Here is a 20,213-nt window from a genome sequence, read left to right as displayed (position 1 = left end):
AAAAAACTATTTATAAAGTAAAGAATAAATGGTCATAATATTTACAATTGAAGTATTTAAAATGGCACGGATTGATTATCTAATTTTTTTTTGACAAGAAATATCACGAATTGATTAAAATCTTTCTATTCATCGATACTCGGTGGAGCAACAGCATGGAAAATATTATTATTGACTTGAAGCTATAAATAATTTTGCTGAAATGGATAATCTTCTTGGTACTTCACATTTTGTTTCCTTGATGCTGCATAAAAGTTACGCGTGAACATTCTCAAGTCTAACCGCCGGTGACCCATAGCAACATCCACCGCGTGATCGCCCCAGTCCTAATACAAAATGCTGTGTCAAAAACGGAAGCGGATGGATGCAGGGTCTAAATTCCGCCTCCGGCGCCGCCATTACCCCTAAGTGGATTTCGTCGCAAACTAGATCCGGCTGTTGCCTACTCGGTCTTATGCTGTTGTGGTGATTGTTGTACGGAGCGTACCAGCTATGTACGGAGTATGTTTTTTCAAAGAATATTATTATTGTCAAAATTAAAGCTCAAAGTGAGTCTAATAAGGGCATGATGTGTATGAGAAACGGTGGTGAGTTCCGAACCAGCCATGCCTTTCGGAAATGAAATACTCTCTACTATTGTTCTATTATCCAATTTGGGGGCCGGTCCCCTCTTGTCTACAACTAATAACTAACAAGTAAACGACAGCCATTTTTCCCTTTACTACCCTTCAAGCAAGAAAAGGAGGGAAAAAATTGACAAAAACACAAAAGATTCTTGGCAACATTTTACTCTTTTTTTTTTTTTTTTGGTGTAATAAAAGACATTTTAGCGACGCCTCACCTCCTTGCAGGTAGGGGTGGGTTGCTATAAACTTATTATTATTATGATCTCCTTTATTTGTGAATAAATTAATGATTTTCGCTGCTTGCACTGAACGGGGGTTTTTGTTGGGTTTTTGAGTGAATTTGTGTAGTAAAATCTGAGTACGAGTCTCTGACTCTTGACCGGGAAGGTGGGCGAGAGAGAGAGGAGTGGATTTGGGGAGGGAGGGGCGGATCCGCCTTTTCCTTCATCCGGTAATTTTAACGTTTTCTCGCCGCCGTTTGTTGTACTGGTAGATCTCCCTCTCTCTCTCTCTCTGCAACAGCACTGCTTCTGCTTCTGCTTCTGCTTCTGCTTCTCTTCTGCTCTCTCTTTACCCGACTAACTTTGTCTTTTTCCATAACTCCCAAAATCCCATCCTACTTCTCCTACTCCTGCCACCAACTTTGTCCTCTCTTCTTCTGTTGCGGGGGCTTTCTCATACCCCCACCACCCCCATTTCCTGATTTTCATCTTCACCGGCTATTCAGATCCCGGCCGGGAAGATGCTGCTGCTTATCCCGATCCATTTTCCTTACTGCTTAGACCCTTTTACACTTTGACTTGATTCCCCACCTCCGATCCACCGGACCGACGGAGGGAGGTTTATTGCTACTATTACCCCCAAACCCCACTTCTCCTCCCCGTCCTCCCACCCCCACCACAAACCAACCAAAAAAAAAAAAAAACAGAGAAAAATTTATCAGCATTTGCACATTTGAGCTCCTCCTGTTACTACTGCTTTCTTCGATGGGGCAGTGTTATGGCAAGACGATCCCCACTGGGGACAGCGGTAGGCCCACCACCTCCCTCCCCGATGATCGCCCCTCTTCCTCCCCCACCAATAACGGCGGGGTTAACATCCCCTCTGTGAAAAATACTCCCGGCCGATCCTCCGCCCTACCCAGTCCCAACCCCTGGCCCAGTCCTTATCCTCAGGGAGGAGGACCAGGTGGGACCAGTCCTCTTCCAGCTGGCGTCTCCCCCTCTCCGGCCAGGTCCACTCCTGGCCGGAGATTCTTTAAGCGCCCCTTCCCGCCCCCCTCTCCGGCCAAGCACATCAAGGCCTCCCTCGCCAGGCGCTTCGGATATCCCAAGACCCCGCGTGAGGGCCCGATCCCCGAGGACTCTACCACTACCGCCGTCGCCACCGAAAGTGATCATCATCAGCACTCCCTGGATAAGAACTTTGGTTATAATAAGAACTTCGGAGCCAAGTATGAGTTGGGGAAAGAGGTGGGCAGGGGCCATTTTGGTCATACGTGCTTTGCTAAGGGCAAGAAGAGCGAGCTCAAAGACGTTCCTGTTGCTGTTAAAATCATCTCTAAAGCAAAGGTTCCTTTTTTTTTTTTTTTTAAATGCCTAATTTCTCTCCATCTCTTCTTTCCAAATCTCAACAGATTGCATGTTTTTGCAGTTTTAGTTGCTTTGATATGTAAACTAAGTTCATTTTCCTTTTTCCGCGGATTGATTGATTGATTGATTCCTCAAAGGTTTGAACTTTTGAGTTAAGTCGAGCTTTGCTTGTATCACAACATCGCCATTTACAGCTGAAGTGGCATTGGATAAAGATTCCATTTTTCTTCATTGTAGTTGCATTTTTTTGGCAACAGAATTCAAATCAATATTCTGCCCTACTGGTTGTGGATTTTGTAGTTGTAGTTGCAATGTTCTAGTTAGATAATTGAATTAAATTCCTTGTTGGAGGATTCGGCTGATGGGCTTGGTTAACATTTCAATTTCAGAAGGTCTTAATGATTAGTCATCAACTTTAATTTTCTTTTCTTTCAATTGCCAGTTTTTAAATTGCCTTGCCTGGTTTTTGTTATAGAAAGTTTTTTTTTTTTCATAAGCATCCGACCCTTTTGATCCAAACTGAAACTTATAGAAGGCTCAGGGCTACAAAAGCGGAGACATGAAAGCTCAATAACTTAGCATACGTCTCAGCAGCAAATCCGGTGATTAAATGCTAACATATATTCGGCAGCAGTGTATAAGCTTCTGAGTTGTTGGGGAATACATGAATGATTGCAAGACAGTTATTGTTATGTTTTCAGCTTGTTCTTGTAGGTGTAACTGAGTTAAGGTTGAGAGTTAAATGATCTTCTGTATTTGTTGAACTTGCCTTAACCTGGTAGAAATGATTAAATGGTTCTACGTAATTATTCAGGCTTTGTCTGGTAGGACAGCATGTAAAACTTTTTCAAATCCTAATGCAAAGCCTGCTTAGATTCTTATGCTGTATCTTTATTGAAAATCTAACACAGAGTTTTCCAGACTTTGACACAGTTGAAAGTCGTACATGCTCGTTCTGTTTGTTTTAATTAGCCAACATGTTAACAATACATATTAGCTTTTGATTTCGTTGCATTCTTAACTCCGGACTTTTGTTATCATGCCTTGTCTTGATTTTCTTGGTAGGGTCAAATGGTTTATAGATAAATTTGAGGGCTTTTCCTAACAACAATGCTTTGGATCTCCTAAGGATTCTCAAAACACTTCTTTGGAATGAATTATGTCCTCGAGGCCATGAGTTGAATGTGTTGCGGTTTTAACTTGATCCAAGGCAGACTTCTGTATTAGGATTGCATACGAATCGATCTGATCGCGAGCAGTTCAGATCAAAGCTCGACTTGTGCTCAGTCAACATTGAGCTTGAGTTGAACTTGAGCTGACCAAGTGGAGCTCGAGCTCAAAGATAACTCAGCTTGTTAGCTCGCAAGCCAGCTCTCACATGCATATTCCCTATTTTATACTTTATTTATACTATATTCATTTGAATAGTGAAATCACATGCATATTCCTAATATTTTATTATTTGTTAAGAAAAATTACTATTTTATTCATTTAAAAAAAAAAATAATTATTTTTATTTTTTTAAGCTCGAGCTCAAGCTCGACTCGGCTCATATTTGAGATAGTGCTTGTGCTCGAACTTGGCATTGAGAGCTCATTGAGCTCGAGCTCGACTTCAAGTTTGGTAAAATTAAGTCGAGGTTCAGCTCAATTAGGCCAAACCTCGACTCGACTTGGCTCGTTTGCTGCCCTATTCTATATATGTGTAACCAACATTAGGGTGAAAGAATTTTGAAGACCTTTGTAATGTAAAAAAGTAATTCTCAAACCTTTTTGGAATCTGAAATTTATAACATCCACATGCTGGCAAGCTTCTGTTTTGTTTGGTTTGTTGGGAAGTCAATGCTAGATACCTAGAATCTAAGAGTTTTGAGTTGCTCTTTTAGTTGCTGGAGTTTTATTGAGGTATGATATACTTTAGTAATGATTAGTTGAAAACATCCACAATGTTCACCGCACTGTCTAAGGATTAAAATATTATGTGAAATCTCAAAGATTTGAGCACTTGTTATTCTAGCCTGAAACAAGATTGGATGTGGAATACAATGCAGGATTTTTGTGGAAGGTATCAAAATAGTGGAATAGCCCATCAAGCTGTTGGTACTTAGTATGACACTGTTTGTTTATTCCTTTTTCATTCTACTTCTCTTTGACAAAGCCTATAGGGTCCATACTTAATGAGTGTGAATATTTATTTGATACACTTCGACTGTTGCTTTTCAATATCCAATAAAATCTTCATGTGTGACTTTGATCTTTGTCTCACAAGTTCTCATGCAAGTGTATACTAGCAAGTATTCAGTGCTTTCACATCGAGTGGTATCAGACTTCTTGTTTTCTTTCACCTTATGTAAATGTTTTAACATACCATCTGGCCCTGAATAAGAGACCTCTTATAATTGTTTAGGCAAAATTGTAGCTTTTATTGATATGGGACAGGTAAATTTGTACACAAGATAGAATATCTCATTTTACACGTTAAACTAACTACCACAAGAATCTATATCGGACCATTACACTAACTAAACACTGTTAATGGGATATTCCATTCCAAATCCAATTTCCAGCTTTCACAAGACTTTGGGATCTTTTCCCATGCAAGAGCCACATGCCTAATCTCCTGTACTATAGCTTCCATGATGCTATCTGCCAAAACTGAAGCAGACCTGAATATAGCAGCATTACGTGCCCTCCAAATATGATAAATCACCACAGAAAAAACAAGCTTTTTGAACTGCTGCACGAAAGTCTCGCCAGTCCAATGTTTGGATACCCACTAAAGCTCCTCCTCTAGCGTACCAAAGAGACTTCTTATAATAATACTGAAGATGCTCTTTAATGTGAGAAAAAAAAATTTGTAGGCCTTTTTGGAAGATATATTAAGCCCATTGGAAGTGAGAATAGGAAATGAGAAGATATATTATGCCCATTGGAAGCGAGATTAGGAAATGAGAAGATAGTGCTAAAGCTTATCCATACATTCATTCGTTGCTAATTAGGAAAATATTGTGGATGTTAGCTGACAAATACAAACTATATCCAGCCAGGTGCCTTATCTAGCTTTAAAGTTGAAATTTCTAGCTGCTATTTTAAGATAGTGCTAAAGCTTATCCATACATTCATTTGTTGCTAATTAGGAAAATATTGTGGATGTTAGCTGACAAATACAAACTATATCCAGCCAGGTGCCTTATCTAGCTTTAAAGTTGAAATTTCTAGCTGCTATTTTAAGATCTTCTAACTGTATCTTAAAGGTGTTACGCTCTACGAGAATCTTTAAATATCTTGAATAATCATCAGAGACTTTCTTTTTTTTTTTTTGCTGGTATAAAAATTTAGCAGCTCCTGTTTCTTTCTGCTTGAGGCATCAACTAAAGTTGCTCTTCTTCCTCGGACTTGTAAGGTGCAGGAAGCCAAGAGGATTTAGGTTTTTAGTTTTCATCTTGAAAGTGAAAACTTACAGCTTTTGCACCCTAAGTAGTTCATTGCCATATTTTAGTGAATCTCTTCTAGCATGTGGTTGCAAAGCATCTACCGGATTTTCTTCCATTGTTATATCAAGTTAGTGATCTTAATACAGAGGGTCAGAATTTGTAACAATTTCTGGAAAGTACTCGCTTTCCAGGATTCTTGAAAGTTTCCATATTATTATTATTTGGTGAAAGGGGGTTGGGGAATAAGATGTCCATCATTATGATTTTAAAAAATGAGGTGGCCTTTAGTTGCTCATTTGTGTTTTCTTTCCTTATAGTAAATGGGTTAGCTAGGACATTTGCGACAAGTACGAAAATCTGAGGATGCGTTGGAATTATTATTTCAAAAATGTTGTGATTATCCTTGTATCAAAGTTTCTTAGTAAAGCTACTAAACCAATGACTTCATCTACGATCTATGTAAGTAGAAAGCAAGTCACAACTTGAATTTTCATTTGATATAAACTCAAGACTGTCGTCCTTCGTGGAAGACAAGCCCCTTCCATTTCGCAATAGTAAGTGTTCTATTTCTAATTCTAAAATATTATAATAGGCTGGTTTGTTTAAAGCGACTGCATATCTAATGAGGAAAAAGAAAATCAAACATAATTAAATCCTTTAGGCATTGAATCTCGTTATGCTTTAGCTTTTTAAAGCTACTGTGGAAAAATTCCTATAAGGAGTACTTCAATTTAGAAGCATATTTTTGTTTTAAAAGCCTTCAAAAGACAAAAGTTGTCCTCAATAGCACCTTAAGGGCTACTTCTTAGACCAATAAATTAGAATTCAAAAGCAATTGAGAACACCTATAAGCAAATTTCATCTTAAAATGCACAGGCAGCATCTTTTCTGTAGGGGTAAGACTTGCATGTTTTAAGCATGTGATTAAATTTGTAGCCAGGATCAAATTCTTTTGACTAGTATCATCACAATTTACTTAATATTGTAAGTTGAAAATGTGTGTTTCCTTACCAGGATTTACTGCATTTACCAATACTATGCATGAAACTACCGTTCCTAGCTGCAACAGTCCATTTGCACGTATTAGAAAGGTTTAGTAAGTTGCTTTTGTTAAATGATGTTTTTTGTTTTCTTTTTTTTTTTTTTTGGTAAAGAGGGGAGTGGGGATGTTAAAAGGTGGTGAGGGAACAAAGCATGTTAACTGTCATTTGTGCTATATGATAGGTTTGATCTTAAGATGCATGATGTATATGTAACTGTGCAACTCACGCAATCAGACAGACAAGTAGTCACTTGTTATGGGGAGATATACGTTGCATTGCTCAACAATTTGGCCCTGGGAAAGAAACCTTAAATTGGAATATTAAGTTTACTCATTCACTCACATCTGTGGGGACAAAATTCTGGAAGATAGATATTTACTTCACCTTCCCCCCTTTTATTCGGCCCATTCTGTTTTAGATTTTGCCCCCTAAATGAAATTAACTCTTTGTTGTACTATTGATGATTCATTGTATATTTTACTCTTCACCTGTCCTATGTTTTTAACTTCCTTGGCTCAGATATAGTCCAATCAACAGAGATCTGATTTTAGTGTCATTTTTTCTACTTTATTTGTTACATTCTCATGCACAGTCTTGATTCACCATAATCTCTGCAAGCAAAATAGATATTTAACTTAACAAGCTTCATTTTCAGATGACGACAGCAATATCTATTGAAGATGTCCGGAGAGAAGTGAAAATTTTGAAAGCGCTATCTGGCCATAGACATCTGGTGAAATTTTATGATGCCTGTGAAGATGCCAATAATGTGTACATAGTAATGGAGTATGTTCTTTTCTCCTGTAATTATGAGATTTTACTTCTCCTCTGGTTATGGACAGCCTTACCTTAAGGAAAAAGTTCTCTTACATTGAAATTCTTTTATCAGAAAAATCTTCTGATAAGTAACTTCTGCTTGCATCTAAATTGAATTGAGGGATTGCTTATGAAAGGCTTATGGTCTGACACTATTTTCTATCTTGGGAGGATGGATAGAATCAATTGACAAGAAAAATTCTTTTCATAGAAGGAAATGTCCTGTGTACTAGTTAATAAATCGACGCGTTTATTATAATTAATCCCATCTTTTCCTTACCATAAAGGTCTTTGCTAAAAAATTCATATATTAACATATATGCATACAAGTATTTTGCTTATTTGGGGACTTGCTAATAATTTATGTGCTACTCCGTTCTTCCTCGGTTTCTATTGGACTTAATTACTGTTCAGCCACTTTTCATAAGCATGATGGATATTTCTACTTCAATATTAGATGACCTTTACTTCACTGAATCTTCATTTTCTCTTGGATGTGACATGAGCTGTTATATTTTCTTGTACAGGTTGTGTGAAGGTGGAGAACTACTTGACAGAATATTATCTAGGTAAAGGAAATCTTTGATTTTGAAAATTCTTTTGCCCGTTAAGCTGTGAGATTATGTATATATGCTGCTGCTGCTTCAATGTAGAGGTGGTAGATACACAGAAGAGGATGCTAAGATCATTGTTGCTCAAATATTGAGTGTTGTTGCATTTTGTCATCTCCAAGGTGTTGTCCACCGGGACTTGAAGCCTGAGGTTGTGCAACTTTTTTTACTATTTTTTTGTGTTCAGTATAATTTTGTTCTGACATAAGTCAAATGCTTTGTTGTTGATCTATGTACTTGTCTCTTTCTACTATTTATGCTGTTTCTATTTGCTCTTTGTGGTGTAGAATTTCCTCTTTACCTCTAGAAGTGAAGAAGCTGATATGAAACTTATTGATTTTGGTCTTTCTGACTTCATTAGACCAGGTATCACCCTTAAAACCTCTTCATATGACCTCATTACCTTGATTTTTCTTTTACATTGTTGGTTTAATATCCTGGTGATACACTGAAGGAACGCCTACTGTATCTTTTATGTTGAGATTAATGCTGGTTCGTCCATTGTATGATCCTCATGCTTCTGTAGCTTGTATATTTCTTAAAGGCCCATTAAGGTTTTTGCTTGAGCTTGTGTGCATGCTTGAACAAGTGGACAATTGATTAAAGTAACATATGATTTGTTGCTTCAGAAAAGTTTTCAATGTAATGTCCGATACATGTGCTAGTATATTTTCCTGTTGATAAGCCCATAGGTTTTTAGCTAGGTCATAAATGCTTAAGTGGTTTGCTAGAACTTTCTGTTCAACTGCTAGTTTCTTTGCTCATTGTAGCAAACTCAATATGGATAATGAAATTCAAACCTGATCCAATCGAAAGTTCTTAGCTAGTTCATTACATCTTCTGTGGTACGAGGCAAAGTTTAATGTTTGACTCGTTAAAAAGGAGTGAGTCATTGGTTGGGCTTCATGTGACATCAGTTTGTTACAATGGGATTCAAAAGCGTTGCGTATTAGTTGTGCTTCACATGACGTCAATGTTTTAGAATGACAATAGTTGTTGATATTTACCATTGTTAGAATGAGCAGCAAATTTTCTGTTAGGGCTTTGCTAATATTATCGAGTGGATGAAGCTTAGTTCTGTTTCTGTTTACGTGTCATTAGTTATGTTTTGGGACTAGTTATAGGTTTTACACCAAAATTCTGTAAGTTATGATAAATTGATTTTATTTTTATATATGTTTTCTTTTATTTATTTATTTACTTTTTTGTGCTTCAACCTGGATTTGTGCAGATGAAAGACTTAATGATATTGTTGGGAGTGCATACTATGTGGCACCTGAAGTTCTCCATAGATCTTATAGCTTGGAGGCAGACATTTGGAGTATTGGTGTTATAACCTATATTTTGTTATGTGGGAGTAGACCATTTTGGGCAAGGACAGAATCTGGAATCTTCCGGGCAGTTCTCAGAGCTGATCCCAACTTTGAAGATATACCTTGGCCTTCTGTCTCAAAAGAAGCCAAGGACTTTGTCAAAAGGCTTCTAAACAAGGACTACAGGAAGAGAATGACTGCTGCACAAGCTTTGAGTAAGTTTTACTTTCCACTAGAGTTATGCTAGAGCTTTAATTTTCCAAGTACCCAGTAATATGTTTTAATATGGTTATCTACTTGTTCGTCTTATTACAAATATATGTTAACAATTTGGTTAAGACATTGCTTTCTATGCTGACTTAATCTGTTCTTTATGTAATATGCACAAACTTACACTGTTTGGTAACAGCGCACCCATGGCTGCGGAGTGAAAACCATCCTATTCCTCTTGATATCTTGATTTACAAGTTGGTCAAGTCATATTTACATGCAACTCCTTTCAAACATGCAGCACTGAGGGTATACTCTTTGTCCCCTTGTTAATTTGAACTTGTTTTTCATTTTGGTGAGTTGGCTCTTTAGGGAAAAATTTTGGTACCCAAATTGCTACTTGACTAATTTCTGTTGAGATGCTTGCTGTGTTGGATGCAATCCTTCTATATAGGTTCTCTTTTTCGAAACTCTCCATGTTATCTCTCTGGATGATTGTGTTTCTGTAGTGGCAGCTACTTAAAATTTCTCAGGTTGTCCATCAAAGCTTAAGAGATATTTGTATTTTGCAATCATCATATACTTTATGTCCTTCGTGATCATTGTTAACTGTTTATTAACATTGCTGAGGAATTAACAAATTCTCCTGCTGTGCTTCTGGTTTAATTACCTTGTCCATACATTTGATCATGTTTAAATGAAGTGGCAGCACCCTATCTGATCCTATATCTCGAGAAATGCTGCCCGATATCACCTGTTATTTCATGCTTCTTAGAGATGGTACTCTCTCCATTCCACATGGCTATTATCATACTTAGGGTTCTTGCTAACTTTTTTCCATTAAATAATGGTTTTCCATCTTTTTGGCCAATGCCTTGATCCACCAAAGTATATAGAGTGACACCTATATTCAATAACACAATTTGTTGTTTCTCCATTCAATTGTTATATAGTGTATCATGTTTGAATAGAGATGGCAATTGGGGCCAGTGCCCATTTGGGGAGGAGGGGGGGTTAATTTTCTCCCCTCCGTTAAGAAGTGGGGCAGAGGATGAGGGAATATACCCCCGCACTGTCACCCGCCCAAAAAATATATATATGTATATATATATAACATATTTAATATTTTTAGTTATACTAATAATTATATTTTTATACTAATACAAATTATTGATTAGTTATACTAATACATTTATCCTAAATTAGTAATTACACTTTTTACTAATGATGTATTTTTTATTAATTATGAACTTTTTTCCCCAATGGGCACCCGTAGGAGAAGCAGGGCGGGGCAAGGGTGGGGGAAGGTTCCTTCGCCCCACCCTGCCCTGTTGCCATTCCTATATTTGAATTGGTTCAGCTTGTGCAAAAAGGCAGATAGGTTTTTCTTTTCCTTTTCATATTTTTTCTTCTTGTGGCTTTTTTTTAATCCCCTTTTCTTGTTGGGTTGGGGAGCAGGCACAGGAGGGAGTTTGGAGGTTAGAAATCACTCTGCCCATTATCTTTGTTGATTATATCACTATGAGCCGTGGTTTTTACTGTGACAGAAATTAAAATTATATTGTTTCATTGGCTGAATGTCACGAGTTTTCTGGATGAAAATTCCTTCTTTATTTTAACTAACTTGTAGTGCTGACATTAAATGCGGACAATACAGGAAATTATCAAAACTACTTGCAGCTATTAAATTCTGGATTTCCTTGTCAGAATAATGGGTGTTCCCAATGGTTGACTTTTTGCTTGCTTTCAGTCTGTTGACTGGTCTTTGTGGGTTCAACATGATCGCATCGAGCCTGATGCTTGTATATTTATTTTGCCTACTGAATTGTGACCCAAAAAAAAAGCCTTCTTCTATGATGTTTTAAACTGTATTGATTTTGGGTCGAAATTTGATTCTTAGCAATTTTCGATCTATTTTGTGTAATTTCAGGCCCTATGATTCTTAGCAATTTTCGTTCTATTCTGTTTAATTTCAGGCTCTATCAAAAGCTTTAACTGAGGATGAATTGGTTTATCTTAGAGCTCAGTTTATGCTTTTGGAACCAAATAAGGATGGACGTGTTTCTCTCGAAAACTTTAAAATGGTAAATTTAATTGGGAGGCATGCTTTCCAGTTGTTAGTTTGTGCCACAGCCCACAAAAAAATTTTTTTTTTTTGTTCGTCCCCATCTTATTTGGTCTAGATTAATCAAATAACTAAAAGAGAATGTGTAAAACTGCAGGCTCTTCTTCGGAATGCAACCGATGCCCTGAAGGAGTCGAGGGTTCCTGATATTTTAAATGCAGTGAGTGTCGATATCTTTTTCTGTAGCCCATTATTTATGTGGTGTGCCTCCCATGGTGGGGGCGGGTTTGACATGTTTTAACTGCATACTGGCTGTTTGAGCTCTTGTTTTCCCTTTAGTTTCATTTTATAGTTTCCTCAAAAGGGTTTGCTCTCATGCCTTTCAGATGGCCCCGCTCTCTTATCTAAAGATGGAGTTCGAGGAGTTTTGTGCAGCTGCAATCAGCACATACCAACTGGAGGCTCTCGACGGCTGGGAGCAAATTGCTTCAACTGCATTTGAGCATTTCGAACAAGAGGGCAACCGAGTAATATCAGTGGAAGAGCTGGCTCGGGTATTATCTGTTTTTCCTTATTTCTTGGCGCCTCAGAATCTCTCTGTTTGTTGTGTGTAATTCTGCTTGGGAGTAGTTAAAAAATTCTCAACCTGTGGCACTCTGATGCAGGAGTTGAATCTTGGCCCTACAGCTTATTCAATTCTCAAAGACTGGATAAGAAATGATGGAAAACTCAGTTTGCTTGGATATACCAAATTTTTGCATGGGGTGACGCTCCGTAGTTCAAATACGAGACATCATTAGCGCATTCTTTTTGTAGATTTTTTTTTTCCCCCTTGACCTTCATTAGTGTTTGAGAAATTATAGGAGTCAAGATTTGGTGGAGTTGTTAGTATTCTAAAGGATATAATCTCTCCTTGAGGTGGAGGGGAACAAATTGCTGTACAAATGAATATAGACAGTAGTAGATGGATCTGTCAATTGGGAAGCTTTGTGAAGGCAATTCCCAGTTAAAATTTTCTTGCTATTGATATCCAATACCTGCTTTATGTGCAGGTCCGAAAGGAATGAGTACTGTTTTGAGCTACTATGTAATTAGTTTCTTGCAAAGTCGATGAACGACACTACTACTAGTATTGTCGAAGAGGAATTGGTAGATGTTGTGTAGTCGGGCTGCTGCGTGTGTTTTTGAGTTTTCCTTCCCTGCCTTGGGATTCCTCAAAGCATCATCCATCCTGCTCATACGCCATTCCTCCCGCACCACGAAATCCCTATAGGAGTATTAATTGTTTTATTATTATTATTAATTGAAAATTTCATCCCATAACTCCTGGTTCATGCCGTTGCGCAGTGTGATATCCATCCTTGTACAGTCAGTCGTACTATGACCATCAATTTTAGTGCCAGTATAACAAAACGATTTCTCGTCAATAATACAATTGGGAAGAAGACCAGGAAAAAAAAGAAAAGCCATATACCTCTTATTTATTTCAAACACTCACCACCGTTTGACTAAGGGAAAGACTTTTTTCTTGAAAAAAAGAAAGAAAGAAAGAAAGAAAGAAAGATAGAGAGAGAGAAGAAAAAATTTACAGCCATAGATTAAGAGGTCAGGCCACTAGAGGGAGCACTTTTTTAAGACTTTTTGTGTGAGAGAGGGCATGAAATGATGGCTTTGAATCCTGAAGCATCCAACATGATTGTGATGGCGGTGTATGTTGTTGTTCCTTTCCAATCATTCATGCCTTGAATTGGACGTGCCCTTTCGAATGCACATCAAATCCTACCAGCTGAATTGAATCACTAAATATATGTATATATATATTAGTACAAGTATATAGGTTGCCTATATATATATATATATATGTGTATATGTTTTGTTTGTAGTCAAAGGAGGACATTTATCAAAGGCAGCAATGAAGTAGTAATAATGTCTTTATGGTGATTGTATCGACAGTGAATTGAGTTCATCAATGCAGGTGTCGGGTAAGAGTGATAAAATTAGCTACGAGGAGGATTACAAGAATTGATAGAGGAAAATTCTTACACCAAAAACAAAAAGGCTTTCTGTATTGTACATATAGAATGTAGTAGATATGCTTTGGTAACAAACAAACCCCCCCCCCCCCCCCCAAAACAGCCAAAAGGCCTAGATGAATTTCAAAACCAAAAAAATTTCAAAAATTTCAAAAATTCATTGTATTTGAATTTATTTTTTTAAAAACCACAGTAGTTGTCTCGCTCAATTATCAGTTTATTATCACCCCAAGCAACACAACATCTAACTGGACCACCCCATACCATAAAACATTCCAACCACAACCTTTGAGGCAGAGATGTGGTAAATCCGTGCTAATGAATTACTATGAGACCAATTACCAAATCCACTCTTCCTAAAAGCTTTTAAATAAGGGCACCATTTTGGTTGTTGTAAGTCGCCAATGACTGACTAATCATTAGGTCAAGTTAATATCAGATCGGGGCAATACACTTGGAAAATTTTCTCAGTTTTTCCCCTTTTAATTTGCCCATCCAATGATTCAGATTAGAAATGGTGTACATTATCCAACGCTGCAAAATGGTCTTCTTATCTTCTGTTCACGACCTTTCTTTGCAAGTACCGTATATTTGTTCAACAAATGGTAGTTTTAGTTAAACTTGATAACTTACGATTTTTGATGATTAAACTGCCACCTTTGTCCAAATATGCAAAATCCCATTTACCTAGTCCTCGGAGTCTTATGATAATGCCTTGTGGTTGTGGATTGTACTTTTCATGGAAAAGTTTTAAAATTTTTTGATAATAACTTTTTCACACATTTTTTAATTGTCTTTTTTTTTTCTTTACCCCTGATACGTTAAATTTCAACAAGCGGAACAATGATTTTTCTAGAAAAAAAAAACTCTCCAAAAATGCAATCCAAACAGATTCTGAGTTTTCTCAAATAAATAACAACAAACTTTTGATTCTATTGAAATACTTTATACATATATATAGTACCTATCTTTTTAAATTCGTGAGGGAGAATATTGTCACATCCAAAACAATTTGTTAATTTTAACATCGGCTCTTTACTAAAACCAGCTTGCATTGTAATTTATCTAAAGTAAAACATTCAAAAACTAATTCTTGATAATGGAATATTAGATTCTCCTTCTTATAAAAAAGGCTTTGCAAGTGGAATTGAAAAACAACTCCTTAATTATGCTGGTAATTAATTGAGGGGATAATTTCAAAAACCTCCCTTAAGGTTTCAGCAATTGCAGGGAGCTCCCATCAAATTTAAAAAATTACAACTACCTCTCTTGCTTTTAAGGTTTATGTAACAATATAGGTCCAAACATAATAGTCAGTTCTTTAATTACAACTAATGAGTTCTTTAATTGCTAGACTTTTTTGCTTAACAAACATAATAGTCAATTCTTTATCTTCGAATTCTCAATTTCATTTTTTCCCTGTATCATTGCCACCTTCTTCATCTTCCCCTATTTTGACAATAAAATTTACAGTCTGCACCTTGTTAATTTGGTGACTTTCAATTGGCTAACATTTGTAAAGAGTAAAGTATTGAAAAAAAAAAGAAGAAGAAAGCATCTAAAATTTGTATAGTAAGAAAGAGACAAGAAGACAACAAATATAGATAAATTTTGAAAATAGTAAAAAATTGTTAGTGGTGTGGTTGGCAACAAAGGAGCGCGATATTTGATGAGAGGGAGGAGTGGTTATCGGAGGAAAGAGCGAAGAGTGTGAAAGGAGGAGGGAGGGAGAAAAAAAGAAATGAATATTAGAAAATGAATGGGAATTGTTCTCTGAGATTAAGAAATGCCATGTAGAATAATAAAAAGTAAGGTTTTTTCTTTTTTTTTTGACTTTGAATGTCCCTTTATGAATTAACTATTAAGTGAAAGACATTTTAATCATTTGGTTGGACCAAGAGAGGTCTATGTAATTATTGAAACTTTAGAGGCATTGAGTGAAACCATTAAAAATCTCAAGGGAGGTTTCTGAAATTATTCCTTAATTGAGCTATGGAAGCAGCCACCACAGACACACGAGGACAGGAATCCATGTTGTTGATGTTGGCACTTTGCCTTTCTGCTTATCAATTTTTGTCGGATCATAAAGTCAGATAAGATTGAGACAAGCCTTTGACCTTAGCTCCACATAACACGTCAGCTAACCTTATTGAACAGCGGAATCCAATTATTGCTCTTCAGCTCAATCATGTTACTTATATACACGTTATTATGCTTTACTAGTATTTCATTGGACGAGCACACCAATTTCCTTCCTAAATTTTTTTTTTTAACTAGTGTGAATTGAGTTTCTAACTTTTATTTCTAATCACTTTTATTTTGCAGTTTTAATTAAGTACTTTTGTGGTGGTGGCATCACTTAAAAGTGATCTGACTTCTAATTGATTAATTAAGCGTGGGTATTTTGGAAACGTCACTTACGTGATTATAATAAATCAAATAAATTATGTAAAAAAATCACAATCACAATATTAAACTTTAAAGTTTTATCTAGTGAGTTTTTATACAATTTAAAAGATTTATCTGGTGATCTTTTATACGATTTATGATAACCCTGTGAATGACATTTTCAAAATACCTTTGTTTAATTTGTTAATCAGGAGTTAGATTGATTCTAGGTGGTAACAGCAATGGAGGTTCTTAATTGGAACAGCAAAGTAAGTTCACGTATCAAATTGAATAAGAATAAAAGTTAGAAACTAAATAGACATTAAAAAAAGTTTATGGACGAAGTTGACTGTTTTTCCATTTCTTTGTTATGCCCGATTTCTATTTTGTGAACCATCCCATCCACCTCTTCTTCCATCATACTCCCTCCATGTCAATGAAAGGGTCATGCTTTCAATTTTGAAATGTCCCAAAAAGAAGTACAAATAATTTGGGATGGAGGGAGTAACTCATAAATATGGGAAAAATAACGAGTTTCAAAAACTGAACAGTTCGCGTCACAGGAATTTTCTCTCAAGTCGAATAGTACTACTGAGTCATGGCTTTCCACCTCGTGCCAACTCTATGGGTTTTTTTTGCCCTTTTTCAAGCAAGAAAAGAAAAAGACTGTTCCAACCTTTTTATTCTTAAAATTCTTTTTTTTGGCCAGGAAAAAGAATAGAAGAAAATGCTGATGCGAGTGTGTTTGGATTGCTAAATTATTTTAAATAATATTTCGTTTGTTTTATAAACATATTTTTCAATCCATTTTTTTATATTTTTAATTACTTTTTTTATCTCACATATATTATATAAAAAAAATTACAATAACTATTTCAAAATAACATATTATTCTATCCAAACACACAGAAGTTGAAACCTAATCATGTTTTTCCTTACCTAGATTTGTCTTCTCGAAGAAATAGTTGATTAGATGAAGTCTCACACTCACGAATCTCAAGCCACAATCCTTTTCATTGTCGCATCTCTCCTTGTTTTTTTTTCTCTTCTCTTCTCTTCTTCTCCCATTACACTACTGACGCTACCTTTTTGGTTGTCGTATCAGCTTTCCGCTTTATGACGTTAATAATAATGACTTAATCGCTGCAGTGGCAAGTTGACTCCAAGCACGTTACTATTAGTCAAGCATCTTCTGTTCAGTGTTCACTGATCGTATTTGTACAGGGAACCGGGAAATGTTAAATGGATTTCCAAAAAGAGGCATTACCTTTGACTTCTTCCTTTTTTTTTTGTGTCAAAAATTACCTTTGACTTGTTGATCAGGTGAATTGGACAAGAATACCTCAATTTTTATTTCAATATACAACTACCTCTTTTTTACGAAATTGTAAATCCAAGTTAAAGTAAGGCAGTTTTATCTTTTCACACCAACAAATAATAATAATAAATCTAAGGGGAGTGTAATTAAAAAAAAAAAAGAGGAGGAGGAAGTGCCATTAAAACGGTATTGTGAGTATTCGTAATGAAACAAAAGTATAATTAGTTAGCATGAGAGGCATCCCGACTAAAACGGAAGTAGTAGTGAATTAACAAGAGATCATCACAATCCTTCCTATAGGCAAAGCTGGTAAAATTTGTTGGTAAAAATATACTCCACTGCCTATGGCTAGCAATCTGTGGAGGTACACGATCCAACCTTGGTTGATGCCTCGGATGGTTTATCAACCATAGTTTGTGACAACCAAGGGATGTTGGTTCAAGTGGAAGGGATTTGCATCCCTTAACCACGAGATTTCAAGTTTGAAACCCATGGAAATGGAAAAAACAACGTTAGAAGAGTTTCCCGCTGTAAGGAGCCAGACCCGGCTCGAATAAGATTAGTCGTAGACTGTAAAACGGATGCGAACACCTGTGAGTTATACCTAAAAAAAACCATAGTTTGTGACCGCAATACTCGTACATATAACGTCTCTATGTATGTATAAATCAAACCATCATATTGATTATTGAGTCTGTAGAGTCTCTATACCATACCATACCATACCATACAGGACCTCTTCTTTCAAAAGTCTCAGCTTTTCAGTTCAGCGGCTCAGACTTGTTCATTTAACAGCAATTTGCGAAACTATACGTTTGGATTGCCAATTTTTTTGTTTTTTCGTTTTTGGAGATATTTGTCAACTCTGCAGAAATAGACCTGTCTATATTTGTGTGAGAGAAAGAAAGAGAGGAAATAGGTGATAAAGGGATGTACCTCGATTAAAGAAGATTGACATATTGATGCACACTTGCACAGCAGCACAAGAAGGACGTAGTAGTAGAAAAATGTTTTGACCCCGCAACACAGCCCCCCCATTGGGGGGGGGGGGGGGTGGGGGCGGTGAAGGCGGAAAAGTTTCAGAACTCACAAGAAAGAGGGACATTTAGAAAGGTGAATTAAGACGTGATGTTTAGACCTAAGATCCAGGGGGTCTTAAAGTAGTACTAGCTGTAACCATAGCAGACTAGCAGCAGTATAGCTTTTGTCATTTCCTTCATCCCAACTCTAGTAGTATTAAATAAATGAGTAGCCCAATTGCACCCACTCCTCCTCTAAAGTCTAAACTAAACAGCTTATAAACTGTTGGTGCAATGCATGATTAACTGGCCAAGGACGAGCCATCTTATCGTAATTATTATATTACTCCTATCATGTAGGAACAGGAGGGGGAGCATACATACGTATTATATACACATAGTAGTATATTAAGCAGTCAAAATTTGAAACTTGAAAGTCGAGAATTTCTGTAGCTACTGCTTATTGCATGTTTCTGTGCGCAATGTAGTGTACCTTATTCAGAATTCCCAAAAAACCAAGCTACATAAATGGCTAATAAGCAACCAGTGGTCTTCGAACACTGGCCAAGAGTTCACATACTATGGAAAAACGGTAGTAGTAAATATGTTTGACACCAACCTGAAATACAAGAGACGATAGATTGGTATTGACTATTGATTGAGTAATTAAAAAGCTGTAGCCATGTTTAATAAGTAAAGGACAAAAAAAAATGCAGAAGAGAGGGTGTGAAATGTTACGGAGGGTGTCTTGGATGAGAACTACAGTCAGTATAGATGATCAAATTGTCAGACTTTTGAATGAAATAATGGTTAAACCAGACACAAACAGATCGTGGCATTGAATCCTCAGACAAGATCTAACCAGTGGTGCTATATCTATTTATATTAACAGCATCCTACTCCTACTTGATAAATTACTTAGACACGTCATGTCACATTGAAACATCATCGTTAATCATTTGTATGAATTATGAAACGCTAGTAGAAGAAATCCAGCCCACGGTTTAAATCTACCAAGTTGATGCAGCAGCAAGAGATTATCTACAGGCAGTGAGTGCACAAAGGACACTCGAGAGGAGATATTGCTCCAAAATGTTCCAAGAAACCTTTTTTTTTTTTTTTTTTTTTTGGTCTTTTTGTGTTTTTGGTTAATATAAAAGTTCCAAGAAACCCTAGTAAGACGGAGAAGGCTAGCATGTTGGAGGAGCAAAGAGAAGGGTTTTAATCAGAGTATCTAAAAATTTGGAAGCCGGATCTGGATGATCTAATGGGGAAAAGCATCCGGATCATAAAATCCACTGGAAAAAGGCACTTGTAGTTCCTTCTCCCGTTAGATACATCTCTGACACAAATGAAAAAACACCATCATAACCTGGTAGAAAACAGAGAAGGAAAAAAGATGGTAATTATGAGGAAAGGAACTTTTTGAGAGACGGACACTTGCGACTACTCTCACATACAGATAGATACATACGTACTCCCCGGAGTCAAAGATCCTTATCATTACACCAATCTGCGCGCCCTTAACTAACTAACTATAGTAGCAATAAAAAGGGGGGAAAGGAAAGTTAGCATGACTTCCAACAGGACATACATACATACATGAGAAAGAAAGAAGCAACTCCAAAGCGCAGCTAATTAGTTACTCATAAGCTAAAACTGCAGACAGGAAAACTCAAAAGTATGCCAAGGAAGGAGAAAAAGGCCTTTTACCTCTGGATCCACAAGGGAAAAGTGATCATCTTT

The 20,213-nt window shown here is 36.7% G+C and overlaps 1 protein-coding gene across 1 annotated transcript; it reads left to right on the top strand.

The window, feature by feature from the left end:
* Positions 1–998: 998 nt before the first annotated feature.
* LOC113763301 (CDPK-related kinase 3) lies at positions 999–12,800 on the top strand. Its single transcript, XM_027307068.1, has 11 exons — positions 999–2,197; positions 7,350–7,480; positions 8,038–8,079; positions 8,164–8,272; positions 8,409–8,487; positions 9,353–9,649; positions 9,844–9,953; positions 11,621–11,728; positions 11,867–11,929; positions 12,096–12,263; positions 12,375–12,800. The coding sequence occupies exons 1-11, from the start codon at positions 1,613–1,615 to the stop codon at positions 12,507–12,509; spliced, it is 1,827 nt and encodes a 608-aa protein (XP_027162869.1). The 5' UTR covers positions 999–1,612; the 3' UTR covers positions 12,510–12,800.
* The last annotated feature ends 7,413 nt before the right edge of the window (positions 12,801–20,213 follow it).

Source organism: Coffea eugenioides, chromosome 2, assembly GCF_003713205.1.
Source record: "Coffea eugenioides isolate CCC68of chromosome 2, Ceug_1.0, whole genome shotgun sequence".
Lineage (NCBI taxonomy): Eukaryota > Viridiplantae > Streptophyta > Magnoliopsida > Gentianales > Rubiaceae > Coffea > Coffea eugenioides.
The sequence above is the reverse complement of the archived record's forward strand: the minus strand, read 5'-3'. Positions and strand labels throughout refer to the sequence as shown.